Raw genomic sequence first — 20,630 nt, 5'->3', positions numbered from 1 at the left:
TAAAGAGATTAATTGGTTGTGAAGTGGAAAGATAGTTGAATGTTCAAAGTTAACAACAACGCGTATTTATATAGCGCATTTAACGTAGTAAAACATTCCAAGGTGCCTCACAGGAGTGTTCTAAGACAAAAAAAAATTAATTTGACACCGAACCACATAAGAAATTATGGCTGATCTTGGTCAAAGAGGTAGGTTTTAAGGAGCATCTTGAAGGAGGTAGAGAGGTTTCGGGAGGGAGTTCCAGAACTTGGGGCCTAAACAGTTTAAGGTACGGCCACCGATGGCTGAGCGATTAATAGCGGGGATGCTCAGGAGGGCAGAATTAGAGGAGCGCAGATATCTCGGGGGTGGGGGGGGTGTTTGTGAGGCTGAAGGAGATTCATCATCATCACAGGCAGTCCCTTGAACGAGGATGACTTGCTTCCACGCCAAAAAGGGAGGAGTTCGCAGGTGTTTCAATGAAGGACCTAATATTCCAGGTCCTGAACTACATCCTGAAGGGTGGAAGATGCCTGTGCGTGGATTTTTTTTAACGTGGGGTGACCGTTGCACACCAGCCGCCACACGGGCTTGACAGAGCTAGGTATTGGTCCAGTGGCAAGGGTTAACCAAGATGACTGGAGACCAGCTCTGCTGCACGGACCTAGTGCGCACACATATCGCAGTGTGGGCTGGCCCGTGCTGTCCCTGGGCCCTCGGCTCTTCTGGGCCCCAGACTCTCACGCCTCTCCTAGGCCCCGGTCACTTCCTTCTACACACACTTGCCGCTCCTTCGCCTCTCCTGCTGTGCCTGCCCGCACTGCAATCAGCGACCTGACTTCGCAGCCATCGCTCTCCTGCAGCAGCACGCGCTGCTCCCTGCAGTGGCCGGAGCCATTGGAGGGAGCAGCGTGTGGCAGTCCAGTCCAGACATCTGCCCGATCCCCGCCTGGAAATCGTCCCGATCCCGGCCTGCAAGACCCATCAGCAGGCCAGGGCCATTGGAGGGAAGGAGATTACGGAGATAGGGAGTGGCGAGGCCATGTAAATAAGGAATGAAAACTTAGTGAGTTCGGAACTTTCTCTCCTTCTCTGCTGAAGGCATCAATTGTTTGGGTTTGGTTCTGCTGGTGCTGGCCAGTCTCCGAGACCTTGTGCAGCGGTTGTGTCAAAGCTGAGCTCCAGCCTTTCCTCTCCTGACCTACACACACAGGTACCTCTCACTGGGACCAGTAGATAGCGAGCAGGAGCAGGAACCGAGGTTGCTTCTATTTGTACTGGCTGAGGTCTAACCTGGCAGTGAATGAGAATTAAAGCTGGGCCTTTTTCGTGTGCATGGCCAGCACTACGGCAGGCATTGCTGTTACCCAGTACACCGTTAGGAAAGCGTTGTGACAATTTAAAAACTGAAGTAATGAGTCGATACTGTGGGACTATTTTGATGTAGACCAAAGAGTGGCACTGGGAACCAAAACCGAAAAACCCCACCACAAGTACTCCCTTTTGAGGGGAGGGCACCACTACAGCAATATTCTCTCATGGCCTATTCAAACTGATACATTTATAAAATAAAGTGAAACTAAATCATGAATTGGTTCACCTCATTATTAATATAGCTAACATCCTACAGTGCCAAATGGTCGCAGAAGGCCTCCAGAGTACCGGTGGACAATGTTCCCACTAGGTTTTTTGGGTGCACGGCCCCTTTAACGGGCTGCGCGGCTCATTCAAATTTCTGCGCATGCATGGTTTTTCTATTCAAAATCCACTAAGCGGCCTGCACGGGACCTCCAGACCATCGCGCGGCCAAGCAGCTTAACGGGAACATTGCTAGTAAACCCCCGCGTAATCCCTCCAAGACCACGGAAGAGAGACAGGACAGTCAGCGTGATCCTCTCGATGCGGATCCCACACATCCTGGCCCCTGTGGACGTCCGCTTTGTGTCGGCCCCGAGGAGGTCCTCCGACACCCCCCCGAACCCCATCACCAACGGCCACGGATTCGGAGTATCGGGCTGCAGTGAAGCCAGAAGTTGAGGAGCAGCCCCCTTAACTAATGGAACAGGGGTTGAAAGCTCTCGCGCTCCTGGCTGCAGAAATGACGTGCAGCCTGGATATCCATGAAATGGCACAAAAAGGGGCGAGTTGCCACAGCTCCATGCAGCATGCTCCACCCCAGGTCCCGAGTGGGGAGATTTCCGGGTGGGCCTCCGGCCGCTGAATGAGAACAAGGAGAGTGTGCAGGAGCTCCACATCTTGCAGAATCTCCAAAGCAATTTAATCTAAAAATAATTAAGTGTTGAGTGCATCCTTATTCTGCCCTGCAACTGAAATGACGGTGAAGATCAGTGTGTTTCACACTTGTTTCCATGTTTCTAGGAAGTCGAACCCCTCATTACGGTTCCCAGACGCCAGTTCATGATGGGAGCAGGACGCCAGGACAGAGCGGTGCTTGGGACCCTAACAATCCCAACACTCCCTCCAGGTTAGTAGCACTGAAACCAGAGCTGTACAGTTTGGCTTGCAGCAATGGCTAGTGTTAAAACTGTACCAATCATATATTAAATAATTAATTTTTTCGCGAGATCCTTGTGCATTTTTGTTCTTTGCAAGTGTATTTTATTTTCCCTCTCCCACCTCTCACAAAAACCTTTCTTCCCTTTGATTGATAGGAATGATGATGAGTATGATTTCCCTTACGATGATGAGCCCACCCCATCTCCGCAGGCGTACGGTGGAACACCCAACCCACAGACCCCGGGCTATACGGATGTACCGTCTCCGCAGGTTAACCCCCAATATAACCCTCAAACGCCTGGAACACCAGCAATGTAAGTACTTGTAAATTCTTCTGTTGGGTAATTATACCATCGGACATGCATTCGCCAAAGACATTACCTTTTTTCCATTGAAGTACTTTGCTGTGTCTGTAGGTGCATTGGTGGAAGGTACATTGGTGGAATGCTGAGACCAGCAGACCTGATCTCCAGTTGTCCTGGTTAATCCTTGCCCCGGACCAAGACCTAGCTCTGTCAAGCCCGTGTGGTGGCTGATGTGCAACGGCCACCACACGTTAAAAAAATCCACGCACAGGCATCTTCCACCCTTCAATATGCAGTTCGGGACCTGGAATATTAGGTCCTTCGTTGAAATACCTGTGAACTCATCGAACTCCTCCCTTTTTTGCGTGGAAGCAAGTCATTTTCGATTCGAGGGACTGCCTAAGAAGAAGACATTGGTGGAATTTGCACCATGTAGAGGCAGACACTAATTTTCTAGTAACTGCTGTTCACTGGCATATAATTTACAGCACAGAAACAGGCCATTCAGCCCTACGGATCTTTGCCGGTCTTTATGCTCCACAGGAGCCTCCTCCCACCTTATTTCATCTCACACTAACAGTATATCCTTCTCCCTTTCTCCCTCATGTACTTATCTACTTTCCCCTAAAATGCATCTACGGTATTCACCTCAACCACTTCACGTGGTAGCAAGTTCCACATTCTCCTGAATTTCTTAGTTACTAATAAATTAAATATCATATACTAGGAGATGTATTGTCTTTATGTGCATTCACAGTACACGTTTAATGTTGGTACAAAAGTGGTTTCTGCTCATATTGACGCTAAATTTGCGTAGTGAAAACATGGAGTTAAGGCCCATCCTGACACCGGTGTGAAACATAGAAACATAGACATAGAAAATAGGTGCAGGAGCAGGCCATTCAGCCCTTCTAGCCTGCACCGCCATTCAATGAGTTCATGGCTGAACATGAAACTTCAGTACCCCCTTCCTGCTTTCTCGCCATAACCCTTGATCCCCCGAGTAGTAAGGACTTCATCTAACTCCCTTTTGAATATATTTAGTGAATTGGCCTCGACTACTTTCTGTGGTAGAGAATTCCACAGGTTCACCACTCTCAGGGTGAAGAAGTTTCTCCTCATCTCGGTCCTAAATGGCTTACCCCTTATCCTCAGACTGTGACCCCTGGTTCTGGACTTCCCCAACATTGGGAACATTCTTCCTGCATCTAACCTGTCTAAACCCGTCAGAATTTTAAACGTTTCTATGAGGTCCCCTCTCATTCTTCTGAACTCCAGTGAATACAAGCCCAGTTGATCCAGTCTTGATAGGTCAGTCCCGCCATCCCGGGAATCAGTCTGGTGAATCTTCGCTACACTCCCTCAATAGCAGGAATGTCCTTCCTCAAGTTAGGAGACCAAAACTGTACACAATACTCCAGGTGTGGCCTCACCAAGGCCCTGTACAACTGTAGCAACACCTCCCTGCCCCTGTATTCAAATCCCCTCGCTATGAAGGCCAACATGCCATTTGCTTTCTTAACCGCCTGCTGTACCTGCATGCTAACCTTCAATGACTGATGTACCATGACACCCAGGTCTCGTTGCACCTTCCCTTTTCCTAATCTGTCACCATTCAGATAATAGTCTGTCTCTCTGTTTTTACCACCAAAGTGGATAACCTCACACTGAAGCAGAGTGAGACTCCCACCTCCAGGGGGCGCGCCTCCACGTGGATCCGATGTCCGGTCAGGCTGAATTCAGGCTACGCTTGCAGTCTCTCAACAGTGTAAATGTACCCTTGGAAGAATATAATATAAGGCTTCAAGAGCCATCATGAAGGGTTTAGATAGAGTAAGTAAAGAGAAACTCTTTTCCAATGGCTGAGAGGGTGAATAACCAGAGGGCACAGATTTAAGGTGATTGGCAAAAGAACCAGAGGCGACATGAGGAAAAGGTTTTGTACGCAACGAGTCGTTCGGATTTGGAATACGCTGCCTACAGATTCAGTCGTAGCCTTCGAAAGGGAACTGGATAAATACCTGAAGGAGAAAACTTTCATGGATAGAGTGGGACTAACTGGATTGCTCTTTGAAAGAGCCGCGGAGACTCGATGGGCTGAATAGTCTCCTGCTGTGCTGTTCTATGATTAGGGGAGAGGAGGATTCATTCTGTAAACTAACCACATTAGTAGTCTGTTAATTGGGCTGTGTGCATCAGTGTTGATGTCTCCTTTTCTCTTCTCGTCTCTCTCTTCCCACTCCCCATATTACTATGTTGCTTATTAAATTGTTCAAGTTACCTATCCAGCTGTTGGGATTTATTTTTAGTGTATATGAGAAAGTGTCACGGCGGCTGTGTCAGAATTCCTTTCTTGCTGCGGTCTGATTTGACAGAAAAGATTTTGTGTGATGTGTCAATCATCAATCAATCAATCATAGACAGCCCCTCGGAATTGAGGAAGACTTGCTTCCACTCTTAACGAGTTCTTGGGTGACTGAACAGTCCAATACGGGAACCACCGTCTCTGTCACAGGTGGGACAGACAGAGGTTGAGGGAAGGGGTGGGTGGGACTGGTTTGCCGCACGCTCCTTCCGCTGCCTGCGCTTGTTTTCTGCACGCTCTCGGCGATGAGACTCGAGGTGCTCAGTGCCCTCCCAGATGCACTTCCTCCACGCCTTTGACCAGGGACTCCCAGGTGTCAGTGGGGATGTTGCACTTTATCAGGGAGGCTTTGAGGGTGTCCTTGTAACGATGTGTAGGGTGAATTAGAATAGTAACAGAACCCACAAAATTTACCAAAAGCGGAAAATATACCCAATGTTACAGTCACAGAACCAGGTTGCACTGAGCAATCTAGTTCAAATACTCACAAGATCTCACTGCTTCACATGTGTGTTCCTCATAAACCCCCCAAAAAAGGAATTGCCCAAGTCACTCCAGGCAACCTTCAATTGAGCCAGCTTGCAAAATGGGTGTAAACAGGTGGACCATTTTAGTAAGCATTGGAACTGTAAATTCCTTCTAACATTATAAGGAGTCTTCGTTCACTTTACTCTCGAGTTCCCTCCCCCACTCCCAGAATTAAAAAGTTTTAAAAAAAAACTTATACTCTCCCACCCCAAAGCTTGCTCATTAGGTCTTCTGTGAGTGCACTACCACACTTGGTCCTGGATCAACATATACTGGGGTGGGGGGAACCTCAAGTGAATTGCTATGGGTTCAGCTGCATTTGCATAGAGCAAAGGTAGCTCAGATGTGACGAATGGGGTCCTATCACCATTTAACCGTTGCCATTTGTCTTTCAGGTACAACACTGACCAGTTTTCTCCGTATGCAGCTCCATCCCCTCAAGGATCTTACCAGCCCAGCCCAAGCCCACAGAGCTATCACCAGGTCGCACCAAGTCCTGTGGGCTATCAGAATACTCACTCACCTGCCAGCTACCACCCCACACCTTCACCCATGGCGTACCAGGTAGGTCTTGAGGGAGAACTTTTATGAATTTACATTGACCAAGCTAGACGTTCCTTACCTGTGCTCAGTTAGCTGATCCTGGACTTGGCAGTAATTGGAATGTGGTAATGTTTTTGGTGGCTCTGGGTCAGGGTTCACACACAAAGAAAGGCTACTTGGGAGAGGCAATGGAGTCCTACTGGTGCCTTTTTAAGAATGTGTTCACAGGGTATGGGAACGGATCGAGCAGCTCAAACTGGACACCCGCGAGGCGCTGCATGCAATGTTCGCTTTTAGCTGCGCTCCGTAGGTCCCACACATCCGGCGAGCCGGCTTTTACATTGAATAACCACGTAAGCGTGTAACTTTGAATGGGCCATGTAGCCCGTTAAAGGGGCCATGTGGCCCCCAAAAAATTACAGGGACAATTGGCTGTGGGCCAGCAGCAGCAGAATTGTATACCACCACAATCTGTAACCACATGGCCTGGCAGATCCCTCACTCTACCATTACCATCAACAGTGGAGCAACCCTGGTTCAATGAGGGGTGCAGGAGAGCATGCCCAGGGCAGCACTGGGCGAACCTAAAAATAAGGTTTAAAGCTGCAACACAGGATGACATGCTTGCCAAGCAGTGGAAACAGCATGCAATAGACAGAACTAAGCGATCCCACAACCAACGGATCAGATGAAAGCTCCGCAGTCCTACCACATCCAGTTGTGAACGGTGGTGGACAATTAAACAACTAATGGGAGGAGGATCCTCAGTGATGGCGGAGCTCAGCACATGAGTGCAAAGGTCAAGACTGAAGTGGTTGCAGCCATCTTCAGTCAAAAGTGCCAAGTGGATGATCCTTCTCAGCCTCCTCCTGCAGTCCCCACCATCACAGAAGCCAGTCTTCAGCCAATTTGTTGTGATATCAAGAAACAGTTGAGCACACTGGATGTAGCAAAGGCTATGGGCCCTGAAAGCATCGAGCTGTCGTGCAAAAGACTTGCGCTCCAGAACTAGCCGTGCTTCTAGCTAAGCTGTTCCAGTACAGCTACAATACTGGCGTCTATCTGACAATGTGGAAAATTGCCCAGGTATGCTTGGTCCACAAAAAGCAGGACAAGTCCAATCAGGCCAATTATCACCCCATCAATCTACTCTCAATCATCAGCAAAGTGATAGAAGGTGTCGTCAACAGTGTTATCAAGCGGCACTTACCAACACCGCTGCTCAGGTTGGATTCCGTCAGGATCACTTGGCTCCAGACCTCATTACAGCCTTAGTCCAAAAATGGAGCTGAATTCCAGAGGTGAGAATGACTGCCCTTGACTTCAAGGCAGCATTTGGCCGAGTGTGACATCAAGGAGCCCGAGTAAAACTAAAGTCAATGAGAACCAGGGGGAAAACTCTCCACTGGCTGGAGTCATACCGAGCACAAAGGAAGATGGTTGTGATTGTTGGAGGTCAATCATCTCCGCCCAAGGATATCACTGCAGAGTCCTAGGCCCAACCATCTTCAGCTGCTTCATCAATGACCTTCCCTCCATCATAAGGTCAGAAGTGGGAATATTTGTTCATGATTGCACAGTGTTCAGTTCAATTTGCAATTCCTCAGATAATGAAGCAGTCCGTGCCCACATGTAGCAAGATCTCGATAACATTCAGTCTTGGGTTGATAAGTGGCGAGTAATATTTGCGCCACACAAGTGCCAGGAAATGACCATCTCCAACAAGAGAGAGTCTAACCAACTCCCCCTGACATCCAGTTGCATTATCATCGCCGAATCCCCCCACCATCAACATCCTGAGGGTCACCATTGATCAGAAACTTAACTGGACCAACCACATAAATACTGTGGCTACAATAGTAGGTCAGAGGCTGGGTAATCTGTGTCGAGTGTCTCACCACCTGACTCCGTAAAGCCTTTCCACCATCTACATGATACAAGTCAGGAGTGTGATGGAATACTCTCCACTTGTCTGGATGAGTGCAGCTCCAACAACACGCAAGAAGCTCGACACCATCTGGGACAAAACAGCCTGCTTGATTAGCACCCATTCCACTCCCTCCACCACCGGCGCACCGTGGCTGCAGTGTGTACCATCTACAAGATGCACTGCAACAACTTGCCAAGGTTTCTTTGACAGTAACTCCCAAGTCCACCTAGAAAGATAAAGGTAGGCACATGGGAATATCATCACCTTCAAGTTCCCCTCCAAAATCACCATCCTGACTTGGAAATGTATCAGCCGTTCCTTCATCGTCACTGGGTCACAATCCTGGAACTCCCTCCCTAACAGCACTGTGGGAGCACCTTCACCACACGGGCTGCAGCGGTTCAAAAAGGCGGCTCACCACCACCTTCCCAAGGGGCAATTAGGAATGGGCAATAAATGCCGGCCTTGCCAGCGACGCCCACATCCCAGAAACAAATGAAAATAAACGTGGGTAAGGCCCCAATTATTGCCCATTGCTAGTTGCCAGAGGAAAGTTTTCTTGATGGTGCTCCCACGGTTTTGAGATAGGGAAGTTCAGAATTTTGACTGAGGACCCATGAAGGAACAGTGGTAAATCTTCAAGTCCCACAAACAGCAGTCAGGTAAATGACCAGATAATCTATTTCTTCAGTGAGGTTGCTTGATAGCTAAATGTTGGCCAGACACTAGACGAACTCCTCTGCTCCTCTTCAAATAGTGCCGAGGGATATTTTGCATCCTCAGTTTACGGTCTCATTAGAAAGATGGCGCCTCTGACAGTGCAGCACTCCCTCAGCACAACCTTGTTTCAATTAGTTTAGGATGTTTTTTAAAGATAGTTTTGCTTTGAGGGGGACCACTCTGTGACCCTGACTACCTTTCTGGTTGAAGGAGCAAAGTGACCCTTTTTTGGGGGGAAATGATGGGGAATGGATTGTACATGGACAATGCTGTGTGTTCTCCTCTTCCCTTGCTGCCCCACTCATGGCATATTTTGTGTTTCAGGCAAGCCCAAGCCCAAGCCCCGTTGGTTACAGTCCAATGACGCCTGGCGCCCCGTCTCCTGGTGCCTACAATCCTCACACGCCAGGGTCCAACATTGATCAGGGTTCCAACGACTGGGTAACGACAGACATCATGGTTAAAGTGCGGGACACCTACCTGGACGCGCAGATCATCGGGCAATCTGGAGTGATCCGCAGCGTATCGGTACGTGACGTCGTCACCACTGCACTGAAGTCTTGGGACAGAATTTAAATGCATTTTAAATACAAACAGCAAATATTTGTTTCAGTAGCTTGGCTTCTAAAGTGAATCAGGAATCATAAATGAGAAGAGCCACCCTAAAGGATTTATAATCTCTTGATTACCATTAATCTCGGCAAGATGTTGTCTTCAGTTACAAGTAAGTTAAGATTCTGAGAGGGCTGGACAGGGTAGATGCAGAAAGGATGTTTCCCCTTGCGGGGGAAATCTAGAACTAGGGGGCATAGTTTCAGAATAAGGGGTCACCCATTTAAAACGGAAATGAGGAATTTCTTCTCTGAGGGTGGTGAATCTTTGGAATTCTCTGCCCCAGAGCACTGTGGAGGCTGGGTCATTGAGTATATTTAAGATGGAGATCGACAGATTTTTGAGCAATAAGGGAGTTGAGGGTTATGGGGAGCGGGCAGGGAAGTGGAGTTCAGGCCAAGATCAGATCAGCCATGATCTTATTGAATGGCGGAGCAGGCTCGAGGGGCCCAAATGGCCGACTCCTGCTCCTATTCCTTATGTTTTTATGTAATGTAGCAATTACCTGAGAGCATCCTGGAAACAGTAGAGCTGTATGCACGCAGGTTTAAAACAGCCCTATAGGCTGTAAGATGAAATCACTTCCTGTCTGATGTAGGTAGCACTGAATTCCCACCCTCCCAAGGTGGTTTTAAAAGTCAACTCGCATGCTGAATCCCCATGCGGGGTATGGCAGGTTATGTTACTGGACCAGTAATCCAGAGGCCTGGACTGATGATCCCGTGATATTACTTCAAATCCCACCATGGCAGCTGGGGAATTTAAATTCAGTTAAATCGAAACATAGAAAATAAGTGCAGGAGTAGGCCATTCGGCCCTTCGAGCCTGCACCACCGTTCAATAAGATCATGGCTGATCATTCTCTCAGTACCCCTTTCCTGCTTTCTCTCCATACCCCTTGATCCCTCTTGAATATATCCAATGAACTGGCATCAACAACTCTCTGCGGCGGGGAATTCCACAGGTTAACAACTCTGAGTGAAGAAGTTTCTCCTCATCTCAGTCCTAAATGGCCTGCCCCTTATCCTAAGACTGTGACCCCTGGTTCTGGACTTCCCCAACATTGGGAACATTCATCCCGCATCTAACCTGTCCAGTCCCATCAGAATCTTATATGTTTCTATGAGATCCTCTCTCATCCTTCTAAACTCCAGTGTATAAAGGCCCAGTTGATCCAGTCTCTCCTCATATGTCAGTCCAGCCATCCCTGGAATCAGTCTGGTGAACCTTCGCTGCACTCCCTCAATAGCAAGAACGTCCTTCCTCAGATTAGGAGACCAAAACTGAACACAATATTCCAGGTGAGGCCTCACCAAGGCCCTGTACAACTGCAGTAAGACCTCCCTGCTCCTATACTCAAATACCCTCGCTATGAAGGCCAACATACCATTTGCCGCCTTCACCGCCTGCTGTACCTGCATACCATCTTTCAATGACTGATGAACCATGACACCCAGGTCTCACTGCACCTCCCCTTTTCCTAATCTGCCGCCATTCAGATAATCTGCCTTCATGTTTTTGCCCCAAAGTGGATAAGCTCACATTTATCCACATTATACTGCATCCGCCATGTATTTGCCCACTCGCCTAACCTGTCCAAGTCACCCTGCAGCCTCTTAGCATCCTCCTCACCACTCAGACGCCACCCAGTTTAGTGTCATCTGCAAACTTGGAGATATTACACTCAATTCCTTCATCTAAATCGTTAATGTATATTGTAAAGAGCTGTGGTCCCAGCACTGAGCCCTGCAGCACTCCACTAGTCACTGCCTGCCATTCTGAAAAGGACCCGTTTATCCCGACTCTCTGCTTCCTGTCTGCCAACCAGTTCTCTATCCATGTCTGTACATTACCCCCAATACCATGTGCTTTGATTTTGCACACCAATCTCTTGTGTGGGACCTTGTCAAAAGCCTTTTGAAAGTCCAAATACACCATATTCACTGGTTCTCCCTTGTCCACTCTACTAGTTACATTCTCAAAAAATGCCAGAAGATTTGTCAAGCATGATTTCCCTTTCATAAATCCATGCTGACTGGGACCGATCCTGTCACTGCTTTCCAAATGCGCTGCTATTTCATCCTTAATGATTGATTCCAACATTTTCCCCACTACTGATGTCAGGCTAACCGGTCAATAATTACCTGTTTTCTCTCCCTCCTTTTTTAAAAAGTGGTGTTACATTAACTACCCTCCAGTCCAAAGGAACCGATCCAGAGTCGATAAACTTGGAAAATGATCACCAACGCATCCACTATTTCTAGGGCCACTTAGTCTACATCCCAGAGTACTTATCAGGCTCCGGGGATTTATCGGCCCTCAATCCCATCAATTTACTTAACACAATTTCCCGCCTAATAAGGATATCCTTCAGTTCCTCCTTCTCACTCGATCCTCCGTCCCCTAGTACATCCGGAAGGTTATTTGTGTCTTCCTTCGTGAAGACAGAACCAAAGTATTTGTTCAGTTGGTCTGCCATTTCTTTGTTCCCCATAAATAAATCTGGAGTTTTAAAAAAAAAAGAGGTAGTTATCAGGAATGGTGATTGTGGTAAAAAAAACTATCTGGTTCACTAATGTCCTTTCGGGAAGGAAATTACCCACAGCAATGTGGACTCTTAACTGCCCTCTGAAATGGTGGCTCACCACCATCTTCTCCAGGGCAATTGGGGATGGGCAATAAATGCCAGTCTTGTCAGCGATCCCATGAATGAATTTAAAAAAATAAATGCTTGGGTTACGTAGGATATTCACCGTAGGGTCACGTCATCTTGTGAGAAAAGTATGTTTTTGATTTTACAGGGACAACTTTTGGCGCTTGCCTAAAATAAGTGGCACAGAGTGATGTGTTTGGCATTATATCTCAAAAGATCGTCATCATCACAGGCAGTCCCTCGGAATCGAGGAAGACTTGCTTCCACTCTTAAAATGAGTCCTTAGGTGGCTGAACAGTCCAATACGAGAGCCACAGTCCTTGTCACAGGTGGGACAGGTATCTGGCCCGTCGCTGTTGGGGTTGTCCATGAGGGTCCTGACGTTCCAGGTCCCAAACTTTCATGTTAACGGAGTGGAAGATGCCTGTGCATGAGTTCTTTTAACGTGGGGTGGCCATTGCACACCGGCTGCTACACGGGCTTAGCTGAGCACGGTCTTGGTCCAGTGGCAAGGGGGTCCGAGACGACTGGAGACCGGGCACTGCTGTATGGGCCTAGTTACCTACGGCCAGATGTTGGCCGCAAGCTCGGCACTGAGTAGCGCCTTTGATGGTAGGTGGCCCGAGGTAGAGGACTGCAGAATCCCCCTTACTATTGGGAATCTTTACTGCCTTGTTTAGTTATACGATGGGGTGAGGAGAGATTTCTAAACTGACCGCAGCTTCAGTTCCACCAAGTATTTACTGAATGAGATAACCTTTTCGTTTAGCTGTTGAAACTCTTTATTTTTGCCCTCATTCTCGGCTCTACCTGACAGTGTCAGCTGTAGGTACATCTGAGGGGCCTGTTGGAGAGAAGCAGTTTTGTATTTCTTCATTCCCCAGTGAGTAGCGCAGAAATATTAAAAAAGCCATTTTATCGCACCTTCTCCAATCCCTCGAGGCACTGTGATCCCATGAGTGACCTTGAACGGCGCTGACTGTGACGTCGGCAAACTTGTCGAGAAAACGGCAACACTTGAATGCCACGTGAGGGGAAATGTGAACTTTTAATGTTGTGTGTTTGCTTAAGTAAGAAATGTTGCTCCTTTCTCCCCTGCAGGGCGGCCTATGTTCCGTGTATCTGTCAGACACCGACAAAGTGGTCAGCATCTCGAGCGAGCACCTCGAACCCGTCACCCCCGTGAAAAACGATAAGGTACGAGCCAACCAATGTTTCCCTGTAATTTTTTTCCCAGTGCGTGGGCCCTTTAACTGGCTGCGTGGCCCATTCAAATCTTCACGTGTGCGCAGTTATTCTCATTGAAAAGCCTGCGTGGGATCTCCAGGCTGCTGTGCGCCGCGCGGCCTAACGGAAGCTTGCCCACCTGCTGCCAGACATGTAGCAGGAATGCCTATTGATCTGTCACAGTGTATACCATTGTGTGTTCTCCCCGTTACCTCGCCCCTCCTGCAGCTCAACACACAAATCCCAATTAGTCAACAAAGAACTAACCAACGTCCCAATAAAAGTTTGCTATGATGAAAATACATTTGCAATACCAGACAAAAATACTCAATTGGCAATACGGTATTATGAGTTATTTTTTAATTTCCTTTTTTTATATAATGATGGGTGCTTAACATTTTTTTGAAGAGCCTTCTTAATGAAGATACATTGGATGATGCTGTGGATTTTGGCACTGGCCTGTCCCCTCTGGTGCTGTACTCAAATATAGCTCAGACCGATGGGGATGAAAGCCGCCTCTGTAAGGGTTGGACATGAAATCAGATTAGCCTGTCTCTGTCCCGGTGGGTGCATGTCACCAGCACAGGCAATCAATCTGAGAAGCCACAGGTTGATTGCTGTGGGAAATGAGAGAGACTTTTTAAGCTCGATGTTAAAGCACAATTGAGGGAACTTTATTCTGCATGTAACCCCATTACACCAGACCTGGGGGTGTTTGAAATGGTGAAGTATTCCACTGCCCAGTGCTCACATTCCTCAACGTGATGACCAGAAAATTCATAAAAATAGTGCAAAAAACAATAGTGTGGGTGAACACGACAGACTGATATTTTACTTTGGTAACAAGTAAAATTAGATACTTCTGTGTAAAAGTAACCCATTTGCTGACTTGCTCCAGAGGCTTTTGGCTTCACTAACCTAAGCGTACTGATTTGAGAATAGTTTATGCTGCTGTCCAATGTTCCCGTTAATTTTGGGGGGCATGTGCGGCCCATTCAAAATACCCTGCATGTGCGGTTTGCCCATTTAAAAGCTGGTGAGCTGGCTGCATGGGAGTTCCAGGGCACTGCGTGGCACAAAGAGAACTTTGCTGCTGTCTAATCCTGGAGTCAGCCTTTTTTTTTTAAAGAACTGTTTGTTTGGCGTGTGCTGCATCAGCAGGATATGTATGTGTTGTTTAATGGGTTGGGGGGGCAGCTGATGTAAGGCAGACTTCTTAACCTCCGAATGAGCAGGAAAAAACCTTCACAACCGACTCTTCAATTAAAAATTTGAAACATTACCTTTTATTGCTCGACATAACGATGGCTTCCTTCCTTTGCTCTGCAATATACTCGTTTTGTAACCTGCAAAGGGTTTAAAACACTCCCGTCTTCTTGAAACGACAACACTTTTGTGCAAAGCAGAGTGAGGGTTAACAATAACAAATTCACAGGAGCGCTATCAGACACAGTTTGGCACTGAGCCACAAGATATTAGGGCTGGTTACTAAAAGCCCTTGGTCAAAGAGGTAGGTTTTAAGGAGCGTCTTAAAGGCGGGTAGAGAGATGGAGAGGTTTAGGGAGGGAATTCCAGAGCTTGGGGCCCAGGCAGCTGAAGGCACGGCCACCGATGGTTGAGCGATTAAAATCAGCGATGCTCAAGAGGCCAGAATTGGAGGAGCACAGAGGTCATTTGGGGGGGGGGGGGCCATGGAGGGATTTGAAAACCAGGATAAGAATTGTAAAATCGAGGTGTTGCTTGACCGGGAGTGAAGTGTCAAATAACAAATGAATGAAGAGACAATCTGTTGGTGATAGTCGCGAGCGACTGAGTCATTGAGAACATGAGCTTGATTGGCGAGGCCTGCTTTGTCTTGGTCCGACCTGCGGTAATGAGTGGATTGCGCGTTTGCGTTGCATCACAGTGCAGACTGTACGTGTACTTTGCTGTATGTGGAATTGCAGCAGTAAAATTGGAACTAGAATCTTGCCTTGTATCCCAGTATGATCCCATAAAGCTTTTTCTTTGTTCATTTATTAACTCTGTAGTTACAGGAAAACCCTTTGCCCAAAAGGATAATTTCAAAAAAGGAGTCTAAAAGAACTTGCATTCAAATAGCACTTTTTACATCCTCAGGATGCCCCAAAGTGCTTTATGACTAACGGAATATTCTTAATGTTTTATGTACACTGACACTGCAGCCAAATATTAACACAGCAAGGTCCCACAAATAGCAAATTAATTTGCTGCCTCAGAGAGCTGTGGAAGCCATTGAATAAATTTAAGACAGATAGTAAGTTTCTTAACCGCTAAGGGGATAAGGGGTTATGAGGAGTGGGTGGGGAAGTGGACCCGAGACAATGATCGTATTAAATGGCGGAGCAGGCTCGAGGGGGCGTATGGCCTACTCCTGCTCCTATTTCTTATGTTCTTATGAATGATCAGCCAATCTGTTGGTGACATTTGTTTAAAGAGGAATATTAGCCAGGACACTGAAAACTCCCTGCATTCCTTTTTCAAAGAGCATAGTTGCAAGTGTTGGGCGTTCCACAAAGGAAGTTAGAGAGGAGAATTAATGTATAACAGTGTACTTTATTAATTTATGAATAAAGTAATTCAGAATCTTAATGGAACCTTGCAGTAAGTCACTGAGCCGAACAGTGTCCACATGAGGGGAGTGTATTCTTGACTCCCTCTCCCAGCAGCTCCTCATAGATTTCGAGATGCTGTAGATCAGGTCTCTGAGCTGGGGCAGTCTGCGTGTCACGCGGCAGGATTTTAAAAAAAAGCAACTTTTCAGAAAGGAGAGCTTGCTTGGCAGCTCACGTGTTTGCATTTTTACACCCGTAGGTGAAGGTGATTCTGGGTGAAGATCGGGAAGCCACGGGCATGCTACTCAGTATTGACGGCGAGGACGGAATTGTCCGTATGGAACTGGATGACCAGCTGAAGATTCTCAACCTGAGGTTTCTCGGGATCCTCAGTGAAGAGGGAACGTCGAGCACAGCATCATCTGGCAAAGATGTATATAGTCGGAAATAATAAAACTCTCTTCTGTGAAGTTTTTGTGTTCAGGATTTTAGGTTTCCCTCTCCCCCTTGTGTTTTTGCTTTGATAATGTCTTGCTTATTGTAGCCAGATATTAGCAGTGGTTCATACAAAAGACTGAAAACAGCAGCAACCAGTTGTTTGAGCAAATGGATGAATGTAAATGAATTTGACATCGAAATGCAAACCTGGCTGTTCCTTTTCTTTTTTAAAAGAAACCCTGTTTGAGATGTGAAATGGGTAAATAGTACATTTTTGTTTCTTTACGCAACACCGACTCAGATCTATTTGTGCGTGAACAGGTAACTGAGTCCGTGCGTGTGAGGCCGAGAGTGAAAGTAGACACTTTTTGTAGCAATCGAATGGTGCTCCTTCGGGAAGATACTGAAGGCTATTTTTGTAACAATTAGGAGCACGTGTACAGGTGTAAGAAGTCACATGAAGGAATAATAAGTTGACAAAAAATTACTGCAACTATTTTTTAACAAGCGAATTCAAAAAACTTACATTGTGTAAATTTCTATTATTGAAAGCTTTTTACGTTGGCGCTCGTTTTGAAAGTATTTGCAGGATGCTTTGAAAATTAACTTAGTACAGGATATTTCATTTCCAAGTTACAAGGGGTTTGGAGCAGCATTGGGAATAAGACTAGTTTATTCCTCGTAGTCCTAGGTGCCCTGTTCCTCCTTCCAGATCCCTAATGATTGCATTCTGTTTCAGTCAGGATGTCCAGTTTCAAAGTTTAAGCCAAGGGCTGCCCCAGAGTATATTTAAGCACTGCAAGGCACAGAATAATCTATCCAATGAGAATCAGATTTAAACTAACTCAAAACCAAGAGTTCGGTTCGAATCCTCTGCTTTTCAGTCTCTCAGAAATCGAAGGGGAAGAATTGTTTTCTCCGTAGTTTGGCCGGTGTGTGCTGTTTCACGCTCTTTGTAATTCTCTGAGATTTGCTGGAGATATGCAGCAGGCTGAGAGCGAATGGAGTACAGTGTGGCCAGGGTACGTGATCTGAAAGCATTGGTTGTATTGCTCTGCGTCTGATACACTGGACGTTTGTTTGCACAAATATTTAGAAAGTCGAGATGATTTGTTTCTGAGGCGACTGCAGAATTTGCAGGTGACAGAAGTTTCACTCTGGCCCCTGCGGCCACACACACAATGGAAAAGATACGAAGAAGATTTTTTTCTTACGAGATGTATAGCTGTACGATGTTTTCCTCTCTGAATGGTGGGCAGCGAGTGCCTGCACCCCATGGACGCTCTTGATCGTATATCCTCCTTCAGCTCGGAGGCTGAGGACCTGATTGTAGTTGTCTTTCTTGTGTTGGACACCAGCACAGCCTCTGAGCTGGCATGGCCATCTGTGTCAGTCGTCCCTCCTCTCCCCCGCCCCCCCCCCCCCCCCCGCCCCATCTTGAGGTTGCCTATTCATGGAACCCTGCAGAAGCTTATGCCGCTATGATGAATGCTGGTTGTGAGAGTGCTCTAACCATTGTACGATTGGGTTACCAGACTCTTGGTGTATGTTAGTTTTGTTGCTCATCCAGCAATGCAGTAGAAATGTCTGTGGTCTAAACATGACCTTGACGTGTGCTGTGGTCTAAACATGTCCTTTGAAGTGTGCTGTTTACCTATCATTCATCCGAGGGATTCAGTGTTTAAGTAAAAGTTAAAATGCAACGGCATGTCGAAGTACCAGCATTGCCCGTGGAGCGTGATGATCTGGTTCTGGATGCTTGATCTTGACCACACCACCTCCCTGAGCCAGATTCTCCGCTGCCAGGAGGTTACTGCTGAGCTGCTCGTGCATCTCCGGAGCTGTACGACGTGTTGCCGACACTGGGTGGGGGGGTTGCAGCCATACGTGGCATGGAAGAAAATATTGGAGTCTTGCCCTCAGATTGGAAAAAGTATGGGCAGATTTAAAATTTTGATGCAACCTAATGAAATGTCGACAGTCACCCAAAAAAAGAGAATCTGAGTGACTTGTTCTCGAAAGCACTGAATCTATTTGAGATTTCTCAAATCAACTGTGTGATTAAGGTTTCTGGATCGCAAATTCATAAGTACATGTACATTTGCAAGTTCAATCCCCACATCAGCACTCGGAAGCATCCGCTGTGTCGGGCTCAAACCCAATGTCAATTAACCAGTTAGCATCATGGGAGCAAATCACTTGTAAAAGTTGTCCAAAGTATCAGAGGAGACACTTCAACCGAATTTTATTACGTAGACTATAAATATATGGTTTTAAAAATACCAAAAATAATTTTAGAAATTGGGGCTGATGTTTTACTACTTGGGCTGGTGTGTTAGTTTAAAACAAACTTGTGAAACTGGACAATCTGCAAATGCTCAGTCTATTCAACGAAGAGAAAGTGTTGAGGACATCGTTGGTTTACAATGACCACTGCTAGGATCTGTTTCTGCTAACTTGTTTGCTAAATGTCTCCTCATGTAAAGTGTATTTCTGTGGTTTGGAAATACCACTGTATGGCCAATATTTGAGCTTGTAAACCCATTTTTTTGTTCTGATTGGAGTCAATAAAAAGACTTGCAGATCTTAAATAGTGTGTTGTACTTGTGTGCAAGATGTCGCTCGTTCGTTCAGATGTCCCCTCACTCTTCCTTTTCAAAACCATTCATTCTCATTTGGGTACAGTTCTCTGCACTGGTAGCCCTCTGGTACTGCACTCAAAAATGGTCTGTCTTCCAGGATGGGTCTAGACGTAGTGTGCTGGCGAATTATTAAAACATGGAGGTGCCACATAAAAGGTTGCTGCACAAGATAAAAGTTCACGGGGTTGAGGGTAATATATTAGTGTAAAGTCCTGTCCCCTCAGTACAGATTCACACGAGGCATGTAGTGAAGTCAAGGTCACTCTCTGGACCTGCACCTTTATTTCACAGCTCTGCACTTGCCTGAGACCTGTCCTTATATACCTGTCTCTTGCAAGTGCACCCCTGGTGGTAAGGTATTTTAGTGGTTACAGGTCATTTAGACGAGGGGATTAAATGCAGTATCTCCAAATTTGCGGATGATACTAAGTTGGGTGGCAGTGTGAGCTGCGAGGAGGATGCTATTAGGCTGCAGAGTGACTTGGATAGGTTAGGTGAGTGGGCAAATGCATGGCAGATGAAGTATAATGTGGATAAATGTGAGGTTATCCACTTTGGTGGTAAAAACAGAGAGACAGACTATTATCTGAATGGTGACAGATTAGGAAAAGGGAAGGTGCAACGAGACCTGGGTGTCATGGTACATCAGTCATTGAAGGTTGGCATGCAGGTACAGCAGGCGGTTAAGAAAGCAAATGGCATGTTGGCCTTCATAGCGAGGGGATTTGAATACAGGGGCAGGGAGGTGTTGCTACAGTTGTACAGGGCCTTGGTGAGGCCACACCTGGAGTATTGTGTACAGTTTTGGTCTCCTAACTTGAGGAAGGACATTCTTGCTATTGAGGGAGTGCAGCGAAGGTTCACCAGACTGATTCCCGGGATGGCGGGACTGACCTATCAAGAAAGATTGGATCAATTGGGCTTGTATTCACTGGAGTTCAGAAGAATGAGAGGGGACCTCATAGAAACGTTTAAAATTCTGACGGGTTTAGACAGGTTAGATGCAGAAAGAATGTTCCCAATGTTGGGGAAGTCCAGAACCAGGGGTCACAGTCTGAGGATAAGGGGTAAGCCATTTAGGACCGAGATGAGGAGAAACTTCTTCACCCAGAGAGTGGTGAACCTGTGGAATTCTCTACCACAGAAAGTAGTTGAGGCCAATTCACTAAATATATTCAAAAGGGAGTTAGATGAAGTCCTTACTACTCGGGGGATCAAGGGTTATGGCGAGAAAGCAGGAAGGGGGTACTGAAGTTTCATGTTCAGCCATGAACTCATTGAATGGCGGTGCAGGCTAGAAGGGCTGAATGGCCTGCTCCTGCACCTATTTTCTATGTTTCTATATCTTATTACAGTCATGTATAGCATGTTAGGATACAGTTATATATAATAATGTAAGATACATGACATCACCCTTCCCCCAAGGTCTTATTGTCTTTGTAGGTTCAGTCTCTCAGGTGGTTACGCTCTCGCGTGGAGCGTCTGAGTTGTGGTTCAGTTGTTTGCCTTGGTGTCTGTTTTTCTTTGGGTGTGGTTGCTGGTATCTCGCCTGGGCTGTCTGTTTCGATTGGTGTGATTGTTGACTCGCCTGGGTTGTC

At 46.7% G+C, this 20,630-nt stretch overlaps 1 protein-coding gene across 2 annotated transcripts in view; it reads left to right on the top strand.

Annotated features, from left to right (window-relative positions):
• The window catches only part of supt5h (SPT5 homolog, DSIF elongation factor subunit), a 95,033-nt gene extending 76,052 nt beyond the window's left edge, over positions 1–18,981 (top strand). For both annotated transcript variants that reach the window (XM_070867935.1, XM_070867934.1), the window contains 6 exons: positions 2,359–2,464; positions 2,652–2,810; positions 6,090–6,258; positions 9,212–9,415; positions 13,254–13,349; positions 16,212–18,981. In XM_070867935.1, coding sequence (XP_070724036.1) covers positions 2,359–2,464; positions 2,652–2,810; positions 6,090–6,258; positions 9,212–9,415; positions 13,254–13,349; positions 16,212–16,403 — 926 coding nt within the window. In that variant the 3' untranslated portion in view covers positions 16,404–18,981. The remainder of the gene's footprint in view (positions 1–2,358; positions 2,465–2,651; positions 2,811–6,089; positions 6,259–9,211; positions 9,416–13,253; positions 13,350–16,211) is intronic.
• Positions 18,982–20,630: the final 1,649 nt, after the last annotated feature.

This window comes from Pristiophorus japonicus, chromosome 26 (assembly GCF_044704955.1).
Source record: "Pristiophorus japonicus isolate sPriJap1 chromosome 26, sPriJap1.hap1, whole genome shotgun sequence".
In the NCBI taxonomy this organism is placed as follows: Eukaryota; Metazoa; Chordata; class Chondrichthyes; family Pristiophoridae; genus Pristiophorus; species Pristiophorus japonicus.
The sequence above is the reverse complement of the archived record's forward strand: the minus strand, read 5'-3'. Positions and strand labels throughout refer to the sequence as shown.